At 43.1% G+C, this 22837-nt stretch overlaps 1 protein-coding gene across 2 annotated transcripts in view; it reads right to left on the bottom strand.

The window, feature by feature from the left end:
* Positions 1–17484, bottom strand: part of LOC148039925 (UDP glycosyltransferase 9-like) — a 31476-nt gene extending 13992 nt beyond the window's left edge. For both annotated transcript variants that reach the window (XM_087695274.1, XM_087695277.1), the window contains exon 1: positions 16839–17484. In XM_087695274.1, the coding sequence (XP_087551400.1) occupies positions 16839–17361 (523 nt within the window). In that variant the 5' untranslated portion in view covers positions 17362–17484. The remainder of the gene's footprint in view (positions 1–16838) is intronic.
* Between the last annotated feature and the right edge of the window lie 5353 nt (positions 17485–22837).

Raw genomic sequence — 22837 nt, 5'->3', positions numbered from 1 at the left:
TGTTTTTACTTTTTTGTGGGGTCAAGGGATGGAATTTGATATTATCTATTTGTATCGGTTCATGCTTAGTTTATTCTATGATTGGGTCTTTGATTGGGTTGGGTTCCATTGGTGAGACCTTAATTCTTCTCGCCTTTCTTACTTCCTCTCAAACAATCTATTATCACATTCGATGGCTTACACGGTATAATCGTTGAGTGTTTTTGCCTCAGGCATAGTGAGCATGAGGTCCTTGATGTCATCTTGAAGACCCCATGTGAATTGGCTGATAAAATACTCCTCATGTCAAGTGAGGTCATAGATTAGTTGCCTAAATCTAGATGTAGGATCAAAGATAGGGTGGTTACCTTGTCGTAGCTTCTGAAGTTTTGTTTTTGTTACTCGATCAATGTTTGCATCTCCAAATTTGAAAGTGCAAAGAAATGCCTCATAGTTATGAAGTACTAGCATATTCTTTTCTAAGATTAGTGCAAACCATGATCAAGCTTGATCACAAAGCAAAGTCCCAATGAATCCCACCTTGGAAGTGTCATCTCGATACCTGTTCAGTTGCATGCAGATATAGAGCTTTACTTGTTGCAAGAATCCCCTAAACTTCAAATATGACCATTGAACTTCTCTAGTATACTAATCTTGGGTTCTCTTGTTGGGGATTGATAAACACGTGGAATCATCTTATCACTTTCTCTATTGTTCTACAAGTCTCGGATCTGGTCTTGCATCTCTTAATGCACAAGGCCTAGATGTATAGGATGTTCTATTTGAAGTTGCGCTTGTCGTTTATTCAAGTCTTCAATTTTTTTTTGGAGGTTTTGAAGGGAGGCCATGATTCTTTCAAGGATAGCCTCCATGGTGCTTAGTAGGGCTAGAAAGTGGTCTTGCCAAATTGTTATGGGAGCATTTGATTGTGCTCAAGAGACTACACTAGATGCAAGATTTGTTGTAAGAATTTTGATTACAAGATAATCCCACGTAGGGACACAAGGTACAATGCCAACTTAACAATATATGAAAATTTTCACAACCCACGATTGTAGGTATAGACAACATGACTCGATTCGATATGAAGGATCCCACAACCTAAGACTGTAGGTATGGATACAAGATGTGGGAGCTTTCACTCAACCGTCAAGACCCACGGACCGCTTATTGATTCAAGCGTTCCAAGCCGAGCACTAATGGCTACCTCTCACATAGCCGACGCGCCATCCATATCTACGGGTGTAGTGAGCTTACCTCCGTGCTGTTCGAGTTACCTCCTCTCCCGCGCACTCCGGTAGCTCCACGATCCAAGTGCAAGCTTCAAGCAAGCTCCATCCTCAAGCTCCACACTCCAAGCTCCATTGCCGCGAGCAAGACAAGAGAAGAGAAGAGAAGAGAAGAAGAGAGGAGAAGATGGAGAGCTTCTCCTCCTCGGTCCCTCACCCTCACACACTCACTCCCTCACACTCTCACACTCCCTCTCTCAAGCACACGCTCAAGCAAGCAAGAACAAGAAGAAGAAGAAGAAGAGGAGAGCTACTTTTGGCCACACACAAGAATGAGCTTCTCATTCACTTTTCAACTTTATATACAAAACCCTAAATCCCTTTTGGGCGGTCATCCCCTTTTTCCCTTTTTACATGGCCGGCCATAGCCTAGGCCCTTTTTCCCATTATCCTTCTATCTTCCTAGCTTCCTTTCCACCGCCCGTCTTCATTTACAAATTGCACGGGTGAGAGCCCGCCCGGCGCTCTTTTACAAGATTTTAGGGTGCGCCTTTTCATTTTAAAATGCGCCTTTCCCCTTTTGCCTTTGCCTTGGACTTTTAAGGTTGCCCTTGCGCTTTTGGCTTTTCCTCCTTTTCTTTCTTCAGTTGGGCTTCCTTTTTTCCACCTTTGCCCTGCTCCTTTTCCACTTCCTTTTGCTTTCTTCGTGTTGGGGTTAACATTAACCCCCTCCTAGACGAGTGCCAGTCCCATGGCACTCACCGTCGTAGGTAGCAGGCTGTAGCATGCACCAAAGACGTGGGTGACAAGGACGCCTGTGATTTCCGTGGAGAAGTGTTGGTGGTGGTGTGGGAGAAGGTCGTCCTGGGGGCCTGTTGGTGGCCAAGGTGGCAGGTGGAAGGTTGTTGGAGTTGGTGGTAGGGCTATGCTGTGTTGGGAATTGCATTGATGGCCAGCACAAGTGTTGGTTTGTTGGGGATTGTGCGCATGACGATTCCTTGCGGGCTTGTCGGATGGTAAGGGACAAGCATTCAGAGTCGAGTGTTGATGAAGAGCAAACGACACTTGCGTTGGAGTCTTCAACACCTGCAATTGAAAACCTCTCCTGTGGTCTCTTCCTAAGGGGTAGTGCTAGTCTTCTTATCATGCACAAGACATATTTTGATTAGTTTGGGAGACAGGTCGAACTCTAAGTAATCTTGGAGTATTGTCCTGCACTTGAGGACCCAAACCGTGTATATGCATTGGTGCAATTAGTCTGTGAGTACTCGTGAGTATTTAGGTTATACTTAGTTAGAAGACTGTCGACCTGGTTCCTTGTATAGCAATGGGTTAGTGTAGCAAGGGGCTAAGTTGATGGAAAAATTTTGGCGATGAAGATGGGAAAAGTACACTTGAATATTGCTTGAGACATCATTATGGTCTTGTCAAGGCCATGTAGCATAATTGAGCTCCTTGATGTCTTAGCTTTTGGTAGCTAGTGGCTACTCGTAGAAAAGTATGTTGTACTTGTCCGGTGTCTTTCATACCTTGCTTACCACTATTGATGGTAATGGCATTGAGATGAGTGCGAGAGAATTGTGCAAGTGGTTCAGGGTGACAAGTCTAACCATAGGCGAGGTGAGCTCCCGAGGTATGTCTTGCCCTTGATGTGCCCTGAACAATTGTGGGGGATGTACAAAGGGCTAGGGGATTAGGGACGGAGCCAGCCAACCAAGGTCACTGGACGTATCTAATTTGAGGACCCCTAGGTGCGGTGCTGTGATTGTGTGTGCTTTTTTTCTTTTCTTTTTCTTTTTCTTTTTCTTTTATCTTTTTCTTTCTTTCTTTCTTTCTTCTTCTTTCTCTTTTTTTTTCTTTCTTTTCCTTTTTTCCTCTCTTTTTTTTTTTTTTTGGTGGGAAAAACGAATTCAATCAATGCCATACGTTGAGGCTGTTAGCCTTTCATTTGGATTTGAGAAATGTTGGGATCCAAAGGCTATGAAGAATGGATATTACAAAGATGATTGTGTCACCAGCCTTGATGCTAGAGGAACTGTTATTGAGATGAAGAGATACACTTGAGATTTTGCAAACCTCTTTGTAACATGTGAGACATCGAACAATTGAGGTAGCACTTGGAGTGAGTTGTCCATGGACAAGGGTAGAGCATCTTGCGAATTGACTCTTGGATGATGAAGAGACGTTCGCCCTTGTTGAGAGTGTGGCTCCTGCCTGAAGATAGAGTTGGCCGTCTAGGAGGAGGTAATCGATGATTATGCCTTGGCCATGCTCAATTGCAATATGTGCTTTTTCTGCAAAGGTATCCTTGGGTTCCCATCCAGTGGCGTTTCCGTCATGGCTTTTGTTTTTTGGTATCCTGTCACTTCCTCCATAATGGTTCTTTGTGGGGTTGGTGGTCTTGTGGTGACTTGGATATTAAACACTTCTAGCCCTTGACCTGTGTCATTCTGCATCCACTTGTCACTTTGTGAGAGTATATGCTCACTTGCGTTAAGTACATCGGATCAATGCAATCATGTTAAGACATAATTTTTTCTGAATGCTATGATGCCTATCCCATTACTTGTTAAGGTCGCATAGATTACCGGTAGGTGAAGGAAGTGTGTACAAGTGGGGATCTTGCCCCTTTACTCATCAAAAACAAAAAGTTCTGGCATGATGACTTGCCAAGTTACTTGTACATCATAGGGGCTTAGTCGATAGGTACCAGGCGGGGTGAGTCCGGTTGGCTAGGTGACCAGGGTGGTGCTAGTGCAGGGCTCCTGTGAGGCTGGGCAGGGAACATGTCGACTGGGACATAAATGGTGTAGTCCCGGGCCGCGACCGTTTCCAGAATGTCTTTAAACAATTCATTAAATTCTACCCTATCCCTGGCCGCCTTGTCACTTCGTGAGCACCTGGTACCTGAGCGTGCGTTGGGGGTCTGTACAACTGGCATTGCCACCTTTTGTGTGCCTCCCTGAGCGTCCGCTCCCCTAACCTGCAAATTCTTCGGCCTTCGTCCGGGGCGGTGCCGCTTGGGGCCGCGTTTCTTGGCATACCTTTTAAGAGTGGGCACATAGTGCTCCGGTGGAGGGGCGCTTGCCACATGCTCCCGTCTTTTGCGAAGAGCGTCTTTGCATGCTAGCTCTCCATGATTCTCCATGCGTTCCGCCACAAAGGGAAGCCTGCAAGATGCAATCCCAGGGTCAGACCTGGACATAGGATACAACTGTTTGCATGGAGGGGATTTTAGTGTGGTTTATCAAGCGCATGTGACAAGAAGGGGAGGGGTGAGGCATGCAGTGTTTTGTCATAACGGGATGGCCCCCATGATGATGTTTGTTTTGCCTCCAGCCATTAGCCAATATTGGCTTATGCTAAGTTGTGTGGATTGGTTGTCATGGAATGGGATAGGGCACATCCTCGGAAGGATAGACCAAAAAGGGAAGAAGGTGTATAGAAAGGGACTACACCCTGTCTACACCATCAGAGTTGTTGGCCAAGGCCTCCTATGGTGGCAATATGGGTTGCAGTTGCATGCCTTTCACTTGGAGGTGGGAGTGGTCACACGGCTTTTAAATGTGTGATGAGAAGAGGACTTGAGGAGGTTAGCCTGTTAGAACCAACTCTTCTCCCTGCGCTTGACTATCATTGCTTGTGTGTGTTGATAGTATCTATACAGGGTAACACAAAAATCATTGTTTATATATACATTTATACATATACGAATCCATGTCACCTCACAAGGATAGAAACCAATTGTAGAACTCAGGATTGTACTGGAGTGTGGCACACGCATCTAGTATTCATGGCAGCTTACTCAATACCGATAGATATTTTGCCACATCGAGTAGCATGGAACCTTGTCCGAGTCTACTGGAAATATGTAACTCCTCCTCAGTGAGAACCTTATCAGACAGAGCGTTCTCTTGGCTAGTTCTAGCTAAGTCCATACCCCGAATGTCAGTGAGCACTCGAAGGGAAGTTGGTGCAACGTAGGTTGGGTCTCTTTGAGACCGCCATTTGGCCAACCGCTCTTCTGAGACCGTCATGATCTGAGCCCCTAGTTCGGCCATTACGACGCGGCTTTCACACCAATGCCGCTCAAATTGACTCTGGCCTGCTGACAGTCGCTTTAGTAGCTCTATGTCTACAAGATTCGGTCAACAGAGCACTTCATTGAACGTGACGGATAAGCGCAGTTCGTCAGCCTCCTCGTCAGGGATGAGTCGCATGCGTTCATGCAGGAATCTGTCGTAGTGCCCATCAAGATGTTCTTGTTCTTCCCATGTTAGAGGAAAGATCAAGTAATCTCCGAGCTGCTCTTTGGGGATTGTGCCCATGTCCGCAAGGACGTAGACTCGCGCGACCACTTTGAGCTTAGCCTCCAACTCAGTTAAGCATTCTGTGACACTTCTATGTTCAATGAGGGCTTGCTCGGTTGCTATCTCATGCAAAGTTCTAAGAGTTTCCTTAGGCTTTAGCATGGCTGGGGGCTCAGGCCTCGATGAGCAAGATTGGTCAACGCTAGGATTCCTTGTGCTCTTGGGGTTCTCACGTTTCTCCTGAGGTTTTGTTGTTATTTCGTCATGGTTCTTCTCGGATGTGACTGGTATAGATTTGTCACCCTGTTGTGACGGCGTTGTATCCACTCTTGATTGATCAATGTGAGTTCTATTGTCAGTGGATAGAGTGTTGCAAGCAACTGTTGATGGCAACGGCTGCTTTGGTTTCACAGAACACACGAATGTGTCTGGGGTTTCACCACTATTCGGAGAGGCATCAATGAGTTCATTGGTGGGTGGACTCGATGCTTCATTCATCAGCTCTCCAGTGCCCTTCGTCTCAATGTTCTTGGAGTCCACAACCACCTGCATCTGTTGTTGTCTTCTCTGCTTTCTCCTCTTTTTCTTGGTCGATGAAGGTGCCTCTCTCGATGACTCAGGACCCTGGGCTATATCGACCGTTGATGTGCTTGGTCGGGCCTCAGCATTTCCCTTCTCTAGTGTGTCCTTATGGGACATAGCCGCGGTTTGCTGAATAGCCTTGCCCGATTGTGAGGGCGCAACTGCTGCCCTTTTCGAAGAGTCTAGCTTTTCAACCAACTCCCTTGCGTTTGACTCCTCCGTCCTAGGCTTTAGGCCCTCCGAAAGTGCTGGAGTTTTTGAGGAAGTTGGTTGTGACACTTCTTCCATAGGTGAACTTCTAAGGACATGTTCCACAAGGGGCATTGTCACGGCCAAGGGCTGTGACTGGTGTGATCCCTGATTGGAAGTCGGGGTAGCTGGTTTAGCGGGCTGGCTACCCTTGCTGGGTTGCGGTGTCAAGTCCTTAGGGCCATTAGAATTGGTCGTTGCTCTTAGAGCATTCCCTTGTGTAGGCTGAATAGTATTGGTTGAGCTAGCCACCTTAGGTTGCATAGGCATACCCTTGGGCCGAGAGCCATAGACGGTGTCGTGTCCTGCCTCTTGGACATTTGGAAGCCTTGATGTAGGTTGAGATTGGGATTGAATAGCCGCATCTGACGAGTGTTGTGCTTCCTGTGTCCGTGTAGGGGAAGTGGGTGTAGGAGACTTCGGACTCCTAAGTGGCTTTGACACTGGCTTGGAGATTTGCTCATGGCTGTTAGATGATTTTGCTATTTGCTTTGTTGAGCATTTAACCTTGCCATGAGCAATGTTGTGCCTATGATGCTTGCTATCCTCTTGGGGAATCAAAAGCTCCCTGGGCACTAGCGGCTTCTGCGTATCTTCAACGATTACATCTGGCATCTGCTTGTCAAGCACGCTAGGCCGAGGATCTACCCTCCGATTGGTCCCGTTTGGCTTCTTGATTTCGGCCATGAGGGGCTCGGTCACTCCACCGTTGTTGACTCGAGACCTGATTTTTCGCTTAGATCTCCTCCTACGCTTTTTTGCTCTTGATGCACTCTGGCCTTTAGTCGACCAGGGAGGTTTAGCAAGGGGTTTTGGCACCCAAATCCATCGGTTGCCTGCGTAATACCCTTGAGCCCGAAGCAACGCCTTGGATATCCATCGTGGCATTGTGCTGGCCCTCCATCGACGCCTCCGTCTATAAGGCTTGGGCTTCTTTTGGGGTCTTCTTCGATATTTGTAAGTCCAAAGCCCGTCCTTGGCATTGTCTCTTGACCTTTTTGTTTCAGGCATGGCCTCACTCACTGGTCCTCGTTGTTCGACCTGTGCTTGTATCAACTCTTCCAACAAGTCCTTGCCCTCGTTTGTAGGCGTGACTGTTATGTCATCACCTTCCTTGCCTTTTCCTTGAGGTTCGATGAGGTCACCCTTGCTAAAGGTCGTGACTATCCTCACACCCGGTAGTGTCAGGTGTATCCTCTGTGCTACATAGTCAGCCTCACACTTGGTCGCCCTTTTGAAGGGTCTTCCAAGGAGGGTTTCTTTCCTACAGATCGCACTTTTTGGAGGAACATGAAATAGGATAGGCAAGCTTTCTGTTTCAATTGTTGCAAGGATTTTGCACTTCCCTATGAGTGCTTGCGGGTGTCCCCCATAAGGGCTAAGAGTTGCACTAGTCGGTGTGAGCTCTGGTTGGCCTAGTTGGGTCCATGATTCATAGGTCAAGATATTAAAATCTGCTCCTTCATCAATTAGAGCATCAATAGTATGCTCTCTTTTTGCGGTGAGTTTGACCCTAAGATAAGCAGGTGGTACTATGTCTTCATCTTCCGGGTCCTGGCTTGTAAATTTAAGCCTTCTGACAGCTGCCCTTGAGTTCTCGACTGCACGACCAGATGTGGATTCTCCACTGCTGTCTTGGATCGTCAGTGCAGTGCTATTCAAGGTGCATCTCTCGTCAAGAGTGTTATGTCTAGTCATATTCGCATTTGTAGCTTGCTGAAGTTGCATTTTGCTCTGACTAGACACGGTATGAACACAATGTCTTTGTGTTCTAGTGATGTGGCCTCTTTGCCCGTGATGGCTAGATTGGCCCGTTGAGGTTCTAGGGTCTCTGTTTGTCTCTGTTCGGGTATGGGCTTTTGGCTGCTCTTTTGCATGTGAGAATCCATGATTGTGTAGAGCCATTACTTCACTAGGGTCCAATTTGGGAGGCCTGTCACGGCGCGCGTTTTCTCTCCAACCTACTCGGGGGAGGTGAGGAGGGGGCAGAGCCCCCTCTGCGGGGGTCCAGGGGGGGTAGTCCCCCCCAGCCCGCAGGGCCGTTACGGTAGACGCCATATGCGATTTGGAGGACCGTTTATAGCCAAATTTTGAACTACGTGCTCTAAACTTAAGCCCGGTTATGGATCTGTGATGTGCCTTCAGCTCTACGCAGCCTTAAGGGTCAATCTCGGGGTTTAGATATATCAAAAGTTGTGTTCTAGACACGTGTCCGATTTTGACAGTTTTTGTTCGATTCTCAGATGTCCGATTTTCAGGAGTCCGATTATCAGAATCGGACGTCCGATTATGGGTTGGTCCGATCGGCCCAGTGGTCCGATTTTGGTCACGTCTGATCGGACCAAAAAGTGGTCCGATTTTCAAGTGGTCCGATTCTGGGAATCGGATCGGACAGGGTGGTTCGATTCTGGCTGGTCCGATTCTGGGAATCGGACCAGACTGGTCCGATTGTCAGTGGTCCGATTATGGACTCGTCCGAGTGTCCAAGTGTCCGAGTCGGACCGGTTGGTCCGAGTGGTCCGATCGGACAGGATGGTCCGATCGGACGAGCGTCCGAGTCCGAGTCCTCCGAGAGTCCGATTCTCAAAATCGGACGGGTTGGTCCGAGTGCCACGTGGCACGTCCGATCGGACGGTGCTCCGATTCCAAACTGGTCCGATTCTGGGACTCGGACGGCCAAGTCTGACGACGCGGCCGATGGCCCGCGAGTTGCACGCGATGCCTCTAGATTGACGTCTACTACACCGAATCGGCCAACGCCTTCCAGATAGGTGCAAGACACTATAAGGAAATGCCAGACATGCCTGGAACCACTATGGTGCTCGAATCGAACGGCACTCCAAGGATCTGTGCCCCTATTTCCCTCTTTTAGCCTGTTATACAGCAACAGGGGACCCTACTGTTTGTTTCCTTTTTTTCTTCTTTTTCTTTGTTTTTTCCTACCCTAAATGCATCCAAATCACAAAATAAATACCTATACTACTCCATTCCACAGCATAAATCACAGAAAGAAAAAAACCTACTTGCCAAGGAGATCGAATACCATCTTCAACCCCCTCGCTTCCTACCTATCTACCTCAAGCACCGGTTCGGGGGAAACCCCTTACTTTGATGCTCGATTCCAAGCGCGCAAGCGCTCAAGGCTTGAATCCGTTGGTCCCGACAACGGAACCAAAATGTGGGAGCTTTCACTCAACCGCCAAGACCCACGGACCGCTTATTGATTCAAGCGTTCCAAGCCGAGCACTAATGGCTACCTCTCACATAGCCGACGCGCCATCCATATCTACGGGTGTAGTGAGCTTACCTCCGTGCCGTTCGAGTTACCTCCTCTCCCACGCACTCCGGTAGCTCCACGATCCAAGTGCAAGCTTCAAGCAAGCTCCATCCTCAAGCTCCACACTCCAAGCTCCATTGCCGCGAGCAAGACAAGAGAAGAGAATAGAAGAGAAGAAGAGAGGAGAAGATGGAGAGCTTCTCCTCCTCGGTCCCTCACCCTCACACACTCACTCCCTCACACTCTCACACTCCCTCTCTCAAGCACAAGCTCAAGCAAGCAAGAACAAGAAGAAGAAGAAGAAGAGGAGAGCTACTTTTGGCCATACACAAGAATGAGCTTCTCATTCACTTTTCAACTTTATATACAAAACCCTAAATCCCTTTTGGGCGGTCATCCCCTTTTTCCCTTTTTACATGGCCGGCCATAGCCTAGGCCCTTTTTCCCATTATCCTTCTATCTTCCTAGCTTCCTTTCCACCGCCCGTCTTCATTTACAAATTGCACGGGTGAGAGCCCGGCGCTCTTTTACAAGATTTCAGGGTGCACCTTTTCATTTTAAAATGCGCCTTTCCCCTTTTGCCTTTGCCTTGGACTTTTAAGGTTGCCCTTGCGCTTTTGGCTTTTCCTCCTTTTCTTTCTTCAGTCGGGCTTCCTTTTTTCCGCCTTTGCCCTGCGCCTTTTCCACTTCCTTTTGCTTTCTTTGTGTTGGGGTTAACACAAGATATCAGAATTACAAGGTCTCCATCGATGGGAATGAACAAGATACAAGACAGTACTAGACAATATCTCATACTACGAGATTACAAGGTGACAAGACAATAGGAGTATAATGGAAGACAAGACAAGACTAGATGCCACGACTAGTCAAGAACTAGAACTAGAATGTGAAGTTACTTACTTGGAGGTCTTGACTCATTGAGCTCCCAAGACTGGCATCGGCAAGACTGAGGAGCTCGATTATTTCAAGGGTCGCCTCCATTGTACTCAATAGGGCTAGAAAGTGGTTTTGCTAAACTATTATGGGAGCATTAGATTGTGCTCAAGAGACTAGACTAGATGCAAGATTTGTTAGAAGAATTTTGATTACAAGATAATCCCAAGTAGAGGCATAAGGTGCATTGATAACTTAATAAGATATGGAAAGTTTCACAACTCGAGACCGCAGGTATAGACAACATGACTCGATAGGATATGAAGGATCCCACAACCTGGGACTGTAGGTATGGATACAAGATATTAGAATTTCAAGATCTCCCTAAATGGGGATGAACAAGATACAATACAAGATCTCATACTACAATATTACAAGGTGACAAGACAACAGGAGTATAATGGAAGACAAGACAAGACTAAATACTATTACTAGATAAGAACTGAAACTAGAACTCAAAATTACTTGCTTGGAGGTTTTGACTCCTTGAGCTCCCAAGACTAGCATTGGCAAGACTAAGGAGCTCTATGGCGAGCCCCTCCTTTTATATGTATTGGAGGGCGGCTAAAGATCTTCTAGAATGTTCCATGATGACATCATCGATGATGTAGGTGAAAACTTGCATATCTTATAGAAGGTTTATGATGACATGGCAAGGATGGATTCATATGGGCTCGAGGATGTCCTATTAAAGGTGCGTTCCCATGGGATGTGGATTCATATGACATGAGCAAGAATTAATATGTACACTTAATCATAGTATGTCCATGATACATAGTCTTGAAAACTTGATTTTATTTTAGACAACAAACATATGTTTACGAGCACATGGTGCAATAAGAAGAAACCCTAGCACCTCGTTGTCACTTTACTTCCCCCATTTGTGTTGGTTGAGCATAGCTCTTAGTGACATGTTAGGTGTCATATAAATGGCTGGTAACTTGCAAAGTGACCACCACTCATGAACATTGATTTTAGTCACTTGTCAAGTGGCATATATATGGTTAGTAAATTACACTATGCAATGCACATCTACTATTGGACAATGTGTGTTGACTATTTATGGTTCAGATTTATGGACATACTATGGACATACTATGATTAAGTGTACATATTAATGGACATACTATGGACATACATGAGCAAGAATTAATATGTACACTTAATCATAGTATGTACACTTAATTTATGGCTCCGTACCGGTTTGGATCAGTGATCGGGAAAAACTTTTTTCCCATCCAATGGAAAAAAGGAATAGGCTTAACTCGGTTTTTGGGAGGGAAATTGTCGGCTTTATAACTAAAATGCCTTTAAAATAAAATGTTGATTTTCATCAAGACGAACTTTAATTGCAATTAGTTTTTTGAGAATCTAGCATATGGGAAAAATACACTACAGGACGGTTTTCTATGAACATTGGTTTGGATAAAAACCTTGCACTTGTCTTTGTCTTTTTGCAATCGCTAGCCATTTTTTTTGGGGGGGGGGGGGTTTGACGAATGTGCAAATATATATATATATATATATATAAACATAATTTAAGCTTAAATTTATTATGAAATTGATAGATTGCATTGCCTTGTGTTTTGGAATAATGGTAGCTCCTCAGACTAGGTCCATTTTCGTGCATCAGGGTTCATCATTTTACAATTTAAGTGTTAGTATTTGCCCCCAATATTTCTAAGAGGTGTTGATTAATATTACCAACACATTTGGGTCAATTGTTGTGCACGTCGATCACCTGTCGAATATGACAAGGTGAACCTCAAGTAATTTTTGACACCCCACATGTATAGCAAAGACAAGTAGCTCCACTGGAGATCAAGTTAATCCAACTTGGAGTCAAAGCCTCTACTCTTTTAGGTTCGTTCTTGCCCATGCCTAAAACACTAGAGTGAGAGTAGGGTAAGGGGCCCACTAAGTTTACAACCCCCAATGACGGTATAGGTAACCCCCCTAAAAAACTTGCACTCTCTCAACTTCCACAAATTTAATTGGTTGGAAATTTGAAAACTAAAATCTACTTTTTTAATGTATTTCAATCTATGTTTCTATCCTCTTTTAGTCCCTAAATGTCACCCAAAAATTTTAGGAAGTCTCTCCTTGCAAATGACCATGATTCAAGCCAATAGGAGTTTTTGAGCATCTCTATGTATGAAAAAGTAGAATCGTCTCACATGTTTGTGGACATGGTGGTCTCATTGCATTTCCAATGACAATAAATTTTGATGTCACTCTAATGGCCCTTTTACCCTAAGCCCATCCTCACTCATTTAATGGTCATTGTACCCCCAATCTTTGTGGAGTCACAACAATTTTGAAGAGACATGTTCTCACACAATAACATAATTTGGCTTATCACATATAAGGATAGTTATAATCCAAGAGTGCACTTAATGTCCATGACATATACAAAGAAGGTTTGATAATTGAGCTCATAGATATCTTGGATTAGACCCACACCAATCATCCATGTTTTTCATCAACTCTCTCAAAGCACCACATTCATGGGAGGGAGGAATCCACTTGGACAAGACATTTAGAGATGTGGACAATTGATTTCTACACCAACCAATCTTCACACATGCTACCTTTTGACCTTGGATGTTGTCTCATAAAATCCTTCAAGGTCCTCATAAAATACTTAAGAATATCCATTAAGCATGCACTATGCTACGTATAGACATCTTATCCACCAAATGGGTTATGAGATGTAGATGGAGTGCGTGAATGGTTCATGGTGAAAAGGTCTCCTCCACCAAACAAGGCATCTCAATTGCCATGATTCTATTGGCTTCAATATCACAAAGATAGACAAACTTTGAGCCTTGGAAAAGCATAAAGGACAAGAGAGTTGAATCACTATTAGGACAACATAGAAGTCATTTATTTTTTCCTTGGTCAATGTAGTGCCTTAATGCCTTATGCAAGTACAACTTGACTTTTTTGGTATTACTTTTTTTGCATTTATATAACGACTTAAGGTGGATAATTATGGATAACACTTCATGCATTTGTCCTTTTCTTTATTCCTTCATGATCTAATGGCCCATGAATGATATAGACTCTAAGTTTTCTCTATGTTATCCACTTGTTATATTTGATTTCCACACATGTAAAGTTTCAAACCTTGAAGAAAAATTTTGGGACCCAAAAAATACAAGGGAATCATCCATATATTGGCATTGCCAAATTTGTCCACTTCTAGGGGTGGATAAGCTTGGGAAATCCATGTCTAGTAAAGATCGAAGGTGCACATCAAATCCTAACATTGATCCAACTGTAGGAATTGACTCTCTCTCTCTCTCTCTCTCTCTCTCTCTCTCTCTCAAATTTCATTTCTAATATTCCTACTAACGAATGACCATTCATGTGGGTATTGAGTTCAAAATCTCTAGGTCAACATGCATCTAACTGATTAAATACCTCTCTCCCTCTCTCTCTCTCTCTCTCTAACCACAAAAGTCTTCTTTCTATATTGTTTAATAGATTATGATCAAAATTAGGAATTGATCATAAGATGTGTGAGTTATTATGCATTCAATCTACCAACTACCTAGTAAGTGACCGCACACACACACACACACACACACACACACACACACACACACACACACATTTCTATATCATATGGAAGTGCCTAAAGAGTTGGGATCTAACACATGGACTTTTTCACATGATTATATCCACACCTATCTAACTTCTTGTTGGCATGAACTCAATACTTAGGAGCAAAAAACATAATATGGATAGCTATAGTATCCATAACACAATATTAGTGAGTTTGGGAATCTCCCAATTCCCATTTTTTGAATACTAAAAAGTTGGCACCCGGATAACATACCCATAAGTTTCTCAAAACCATATGATGTGACCTATCATTAGAAAGCGCTTGAAAAATAGAATCTATTGAGCTATAGAGCACTCGATTTGGAGTTATCGTGCTCAAGTTATAGAAAATCCAAATATTTGGCCACGTGTCCCAAACTTATGGGAAACTCCTATATTCCCCAATATGGTATTCCATAGTAGGAGGCTTAGTTCACACCAAAACAAATTGTGTTATAATGAAAAGAATGCATGCATACATGAGATCCACAAATATCTACCTTCTTGCTACTACTAAGTCAACATCTAAGAGTTGTAACCACAACATGCGTAGTTAAAGTGCTCATGGTACTTAGAAATGATTAGTTTTTTTATCAAAGAGAAACTCTCCTTAATTTCTATGTAGGCATCTTATTTACAATCATTTCATAAAAGGTAAGTGTTCATACATTTATGCATTTAATTTACTGATTAAAAATTTACTCTAAAAGTTATATGCTCAAAAACATGTTTACAATATCTAGCAAGTCATATTCTACTTTAGACATTAAAACGTAGCATATAAGGCATTCACTAAAATGTTGTAAATACGACAATTTAAACTCAAATTCACCTTGAGGTTTTGTATTTACCATGAGATGAGACACACACCAAAAAACAAATGTGCTATGGTTGAAACTGATGATTGAGGAAGCATAAGAGTTTACCCCATATATTGCTTAGTCCTCAAAGTTAAAGAATTTCAAAGTATAAACCAAGTGTATGGTGAATGTTCATGTTCCATTGTGATAAAGTCTATGATCTAGTCACAATCATGTGCATTCTCAACCAAAGGCTTTCTATCTCAAATTGCACACATAATAATAGCAATCACTATGTTGCATTTAGTTGATGGTTGACATCCTGGTTGACATAGCACCTAACATGATGACACTAAAGCGATGTGAATTTGGTAATGGTAGTAAGAGGGAAAAAATGTTGCCTTTTTTGTGCCTTTGATGCTAAAGTTGAAGAGATGGGTGGCAATACACCTCAAAATAGCATTGAACAACAAATGGCAAATGGCACTTTAATAAACACTATTGACCATTCAAGACATGTCCACATTAACACCATATTGGGGAATATGGGAATTTCCCATAAGTTTGGGACACATGGTCAAATCTTTGGATTTGTCATAAATTGAACACTAAGCTCTTTTAATAATATGCCACATCATATGATTTTGAGAAACTTATGGGCATGTTATTCGAGTGCCACCTTTTTAGTATTCAAAAAATGAGAATTGGGAGATTTCCAAACTTACTAATATTGTGTTCATTGGTGTTTGCATCAAAATAACTAATTATTATGTGCTCGTTCTCATTGAGTTCTCCACCCCATATACTCCCCTTGATTTCATGTTTGAGTTATGGAGAATGAAATAAGGGAAGGGAGAATTGGCTCTTCTTAGTTTAGCTCTACAATGAGCATGCATGTAGATGCTCAAATTGTGCAACAAGGATAGCTTGGAGCTATGGTGTATTGAGGGGGACTAATGGTAGTGAGAATGAAGTAACTCAACTCCCACTTATGTTGAGAATGGGGGGAAGTAGATTTTGTCAAAACCCTCACAACATCTACTAAAGGGCTTGTGAGGAACATAGGTTTACTAGGGGAAGTAAAGATGTAACAAATAAATGATCGGTATATGTTGTCAACAAAAGTAAGCAACCAATCTCCAAAATCTAGCATACATTCTTAAGAACTTGCTTTTATTATAGCCAACACATAGATACTTTGCTATCCCCATTAGTGTTGGTTGAACATGGCTCCTTGTCACTTTTTAGGTGTAGTATAAATATTGGTTAGTAATTCACAAGTGACCCCCACTAGTGTTTGCTTAACTTTCCTCTTAGTCACTTGTGAAGTACTATATAGATGGTTAGCAAATCACATTGTGAGATGCACATCATGTAAGATGTGCACTAACAATTGGACAACATGCACATCATGTAACAATCGGACAACATGCACACCATGTAACTATTGTGCATGTAACTATTTTGACAGTGCATGTTAATTATTGGACTCATTGATGATTTTGACTAGGCTACTTCTCATTTCTTCTTATTTTTGAGAAAACATGAAATTTGAAAGATATCTAGAAGGGATGTATCCATGTACCCATCCACACATGTACATACCCACACGCTTAAAACACTTTGGGATACAATCCACTTGGCTCTAGAGGCATTTAGAGGTTTTGATGGGGCTATGCTTGTTCTACGTAGTTTTGTGATGCGAACACGTGAGGAGGTTTATGTGGTAAGAGAAAATTAAACTCTTATAAGAGATCGAGATAACTTTACAATACGATGGCAAGCACTCTTAAGAGATTGACCTGCAAACATTTGCATCACATAATTTGAGAGAGAGAGAGAGAGAGAGAGAGAGAGAGAGAGAACTCACACCAAGGATGGACCTTTCCTGCTTTAGCGAGAAAGCCAATGCTGAGTGTGGCAGCGCTGCCGATCCAGAGGATGGCACAAGGGAGGCCAAGCTTGCGGCTGAGGCTGCGCATCCAATAGAGACTGGAATCAGCGACGACGAATGAGATCTTGGGAACACATCTGGACGTTGGAGGTAGCCGCTGGGCGCGGCAGCTGTCGAGGACCATGCGCTCGATTAGCGCTGCGTGACGGCTCAGGCCGGAGATGATCTTGGTGATGTCCCACAGAGACATGCCAGGATGCGGTGCAGGGACCCCGGCAGCGTCTGGGATGGAGCGAAAGAGGACGCGGGTCTTGCAAGCCAGGCTGCTGTCCCTTACCACAGCGCCCATGGCGGACTCCGCGGTGACAAAGGTGATGGTGCACGCAGCGTGCTGCGTAAGCAGGCGAGAGGCCAAATTCAACATGGGATTTATGTGCCCCTGTACCGGCATCGCCACCATCAAGACGTGAAATGGCTTGCTTTCATGATCATCCGCCATGCTCACTGGGATTAGCGTTCTGGCAGACCACAGTCCGCGAGCGAGCGAGAGAGAGAGAGAGAGAGAGAGAGAGAGAGAGAGAGAGGTCAGCCTTCAGGAAGCTCGTAGACGGTAGGTCTCGTGTCTCTATGGACGCTCCAGACGTATTTTTAGGAAGGACAGATGGATATTGAGTCTTGTTCATTTTCGTTGACGGAGAAATAGTGACGCGATAACTCCGCTCTCCGGGCCCATCTTTTCATTAGAAGACCGAGTAAGCGTTAGGATTTGCCACGCAACCTACCTTTCATGGAACACTTTCTTTTGGGCCTTGCCATTACCACTAGCATAGCAAATTTCAACCTTGCCAATCTATTGACAATCATCATAAAATTATGCTGACTATAGATATAAACATATAACCAAAGCCACTGCACATTTACGATTGAAAGCGCTAAGCTTATGTCTTATACTGACGTTTGTACTACTTTATGCGATACTGTGATATGAAGTAAATAACATGACACACACATCTAATGCAACTACACGTAATGTACCATTTTCTAGTTATATGATATTATATGCTCCAAATTGCTTTCGGTTTTGGATGCACATTCCTTGTTATTGCCCATACGTAGACATTTAACCCAAATCCGTATGCATCCATATAGATTGGCAATTTTCCAAGTTGCTAGTCCAGTGAAAAGTTCCATATTATTTAGACATTTGTAGGATGGGTTGAAGACCCCTAGATGGGTGGATGTCCATCAAATTGAAGCACTTTGAATAACTATCTTGTTATTTTTAAAGAGACTACCACTTCATGCTAGGACTTAGGTAAGCAATTATTAGGGCACCTATAAAGCAAGGATATGCAACCCCCCCTACCTTCCTCCCTCTATCTATCTCCTCTCTCTCTAAACGCCTTCCCTATGAACCCTAAACCCTAAATGACTTCTTGTTTGTATTATATAAACAACACAACTTGCTTTCCCCCCAACTCTCTCTCTCTCTCTCTCTCTCTTTGCATTTTTCTCATGAATAACACAATGCATATTTGGAAGATCTCAAGTCATATCAAAATGCATGAGCAAGCTTTGGGACATATTCAAACCACCCCTCTTCATATCAGAAAAATGATGTGCTATCAATGTGCCTGTAGGATTAAGGTCAGTGATTGGATGTGTAAAGGATGCCTCCACTTGTAACAAATGGTGGTACTATGTTTCTCAAATTAAATGCAAATGTATAACATCTATCACAAAATCCAATTGTAGATCCATCTTAAGATTGTGGTTGAACCATGTTATGGCAAGGCCCTCTAGCAAGAACCTCTAGAACACTCATATTGCACTCGCAATAGCCTTGGTGCAATTGAACTCTTATGGGGGATTTTGTAGGGAATATTTAGTATTACTACGATACATTTTTATGGTTTGCACAATTTGTAATGGTTAAAACATGCTTAAGACTGTTTAAATTTGTTGCTTACTAATTCTTATGGTCCATTGATATATTTCTCTACTATTACATTCACATATAAATCATTTGTCTCATAACATTTAAGCTCTTATTATTGAGGATGCATTCCTCACATGCACAATGAGTCTTTACTTTGGGTCCCGGGGGATCCACTAGGGTTTACCGTATGGTACCACATGAGTGTAAGGGAGGGGGGTTATTTAAGGGAAGGAATGTACATTTTATAAGGTAAGGTCGCATAAATAGGGGGTAGATAAGGAGTATTTTCATATTTTTCTTGCACGCAAGTGACGTCTCCTTATTACTACTAGTGAATCCCCCGTGACTTTGGGTATTTACTATGTGTCTATTCAAGTAGCGAAGGATCATGTCTCTAGATAAACAATAATTCCTCTTGATCATTCAATGATCTTTTGGAACTCCTATCTACTTGAAAGCTATGCCTTGCTACGTAGCATTCAATGTGCAAAAAGATTTCACACAAGTCAACCAAATCATGTGCATGTTTTCTATTTTTGTTGTTTTTATTTTCTAACCTTTTGGAACCATCAAATCATAGCAACATAATGCTTAGTTCTTTGAAATTTAAACATAACCTCGTAATAACTATAACATTTAATCTTTAAAAAGATAGTATAGACTTTCATCTTTAAAATTAACCTAGAAGATAGTTACTATAGCCCTTGAAAGTTATTCGATATACAAATGTATACTTTAGAGAATGTAAGATCCTTAATGAGCCTCATGCACTAATAAATATGAATAATAGACTTTTATCCACATTGTGGAGTCCAAAACTTGTATATTGAGAATATTTTTCTTCTATTCCTTTATGAAAGGGGTTTGAGCCACCTCAAATACCTAAATCTACTCTCTCTCTCTCTCTCTACACACACACACACACACACACACACACACACCCACCCACACAATAATACTTAAAGGGAGTTCAACCCCTAGCATCACAATTGCTTGATCCCTTTGATAGGTTGAAGGATTCCATTAAAAACATAAGTCAATGTATAATTTCAATGAGAACAATACTTCTATAGTGTACAATGATGCATAATTATTTTACATATAGTAACTTCCCCGAGTAATTATTACTCAATTGTGAGTTGTCATGCGAGTTGTCCTTTGTTATAATCTCTCTTTATCAAATGTGAAAATATACATGTGAAACCAAATTTTTCTAAATGACCATAGACATTCGATTTCACACAGATATATTTACAAAAATACTATCAAGCTATAATGAACTGGATAACTACATTATACATGAAATTCTTGCAAACTATAGTGAATGTGACTATAAACATATGAGTGATATTCATGTTTTGATGGAACTAATGTGATCAAAACTATAGTGATGTATCTTCTTCATATGATATACCTCTTACCAATCCATTCTCTAAAATCTACCTTGGCTTAGTACCTTTAGGGTGTAAAAATTACACGGCACAGCGAACAGAATCTAAGAAAGAGATAGAGAGTATACAACAGATAAGAGGAGAATTAGTAAATTCTTTAGCTCCAAACAACTGATACAAAGATGGCTCTGTCCACCCGTGCGCTTCCACTGTGTGAAGCTTAGATGGCGATCTAGACAGAAGATAGGTGAAGAGCTTATGGCTAGCTAGAACAACAACTTTGACTGGGTGAAAGATGAATGATGGATGGCTGTGAAGGGGTTTAGCTTTTATAGCCTGCAAAGGCCATTAGGTCGGCTTGGCCAACATATCATATAAGCCTCCTAGTCGACCAGGGAATATTCCAAGGAAGATTCCCTTTATCATCGCCAGGGGCCGCTTCCGCGGCTCTCGGACCCCAAAATAGGGGCCCCTTTTAACTCCCTTACCCTGCAACTCGATGCAATGCGCCTCGAGTTGCTACCAACTTAACCACTCCGTCTAACCCAAAGATTAGATCCACAACGGTCACCTTTTTGCCATCCGGTCACATAGACCTCATCTGATATACAAGTCAGGACTCAACCAATGTCCGGGCTCACATTTGGCTTCTCCTCATAATGGGGGGCTTACAACTTTGAGCACCATGGATCATTGGTGGCACCTAATGAGGTTGGGGCATTGATCATATCTAACACCCCCCCTCAATGTCCACCCATAGGTGAACTATCTCCTTTGCCCAATGCCGAGTCTCTGAAGATGAACTTGAAGTAGATCCTTCGTAAGTGCTTTGGTGAAGATATCTACTCCATTCTCCTTTGTTGGACAGTAGACCAGTTTCACTATCCCATCCTCTATCAAATCATGCACATAGTGATATTGGATCTCTATATGTTTGGTGCGTGCATGAAACACTGGATTTTTAGCAATGGCGATGCAACTCTGATTGTCACATCTCAGCACAGTTGGTTCTTCATCTTGCACTCCCATATGCCATAGAATCCTTCTCAACCATACTTCTTCACATGCAGCAAAACAAGCTGCCTTGTACTCTGCTTCGGTAGAAGACAATGCCACTGTTGGCTGCTTCTTACTAATCCAAGAGAAAATTCCTGAACCCAAAGAGAAACAATAACCAAAAACTGACTTCCTGGAATCACTGTCTCCTGCCCAATCTGAGTCACAATTCCCCACAAGAGAAGTTCCGAAACTGTATGTAATACCATAGTCAAGAGTTTCCTTCAAGTATCTGAGCACTTGCATCCCAGCCTTCCAATGACTCTCATGAGGTTTGTTTGAGAATCTGCTCAAAATACCAACAGTAAAACTAATATTTGGTCTAGTGTTACACAAGTAGATCAGATTGCCGACCAACCTCCTATACCTCCCAATGTCTGCTAGTGCTGATGTATCCTCGACGGATAACTTTGCATTCACCTCCATAGGTGTAGCTATCTCCTTGCACTCGGTTAGGCCAAATGCCTTCAAGATCTCCCATGCATACTTCTTCTGAGAGATGAAGATCTTTCCTGGCTCTTGGCAGACTTCAATCCCCAAACAATAGTGCAGCAAGCCCAAGTCTGTCATTTCAAACTCGAATCAGTAAATTCTTTAGCTCCAAACAGCTGATACAAAGATGGCTCTGTCCACCCGTGCGCTTCCATTGTGTGAAGCTTAGATGGAAATCTAGATAGAAGATAGGTGAAGAGCTTAAGGCTAGCTGGAACAACAACTTTGATTGGGTGAAAGATGAATGATGGATGGATGTGAAGGGGTTTAGCTTTTATAGCCCGCAAAGGCCGTTAGGTCGGCCGACCGACCTAACATATAAGCCTCCACTAGTCGACCAGGGAATATTCCCTTTACCATCGGACCGGGGGCGCTGCCCCTGGACCCCCGCCAGGGGGGCCACTGGCCCCCTTGGGACCCCTCCGCCAGGGCCCCTTTTAACTCCCTGACCGCACAACTCGATGCAATGCGCCTCAAGTTGCTACCAGCTTAACCACTCCGTCTAACCCAAAGATTAGATCCACAACGGTCACCTTTTTGCCATCCGGTCACATAGACCTCATCTGATATACAAGTCAGGACTCAACCAATGTCCGGGCTTACATTTGGCTTCTCCTCATAATGGGGGCCTTACAACTTTGAGCACCATGGATCATTGGTGGCACCTAATGAGGGTGGGGCATTGATCATATCTAACATAGGGGAGGCAAGATTTTACTACAACTTTCCAAACCTTCATGTCATCAAGAGCCAAGGTACTCTTGCTTATGAACTTGACACTTTGGAGCACTTGTGATATGACATATATGTTTCTCCAAGAGAACACTATTTTTTGGCACCCAAGTGAGATGAAAATGGCTTTGATTTCTCTCCAACGACCCAATAGTCCCAAGCATAGGCTTGATAACTTCTATCTATTGGATGATTCAATAAGCAACTAGGTCATTGATAGTCAATAAATTGACCAAACTTATAATTTGCTTCTATGGCAAGTCTAGTGAGGGATTTGTGGGAATAGGTGATGCATTGTACCAATGTCATGATGGATGTTATAGAACCATCCATAATCAAGATCCATGGCTAATGCTCCACCACAC

The sequence above is a fragment of the Lygodium microphyllum genome, chromosome 2 (genome assembly GCF_053477565.2).
Source record: "Lygodium microphyllum isolate KBCC chromosome 2, Lygodium_microphyllum_v1.1.10, whole genome shotgun sequence".
Lineage (NCBI taxonomy): Eukaryota > Viridiplantae > Streptophyta > Polypodiopsida > Schizaeales > Lygodiaceae > Lygodium > Lygodium microphyllum.
The sequence above is the reverse complement of the archived record's forward strand: the minus strand, read 5'-3'. Positions and strand labels throughout refer to the sequence as shown.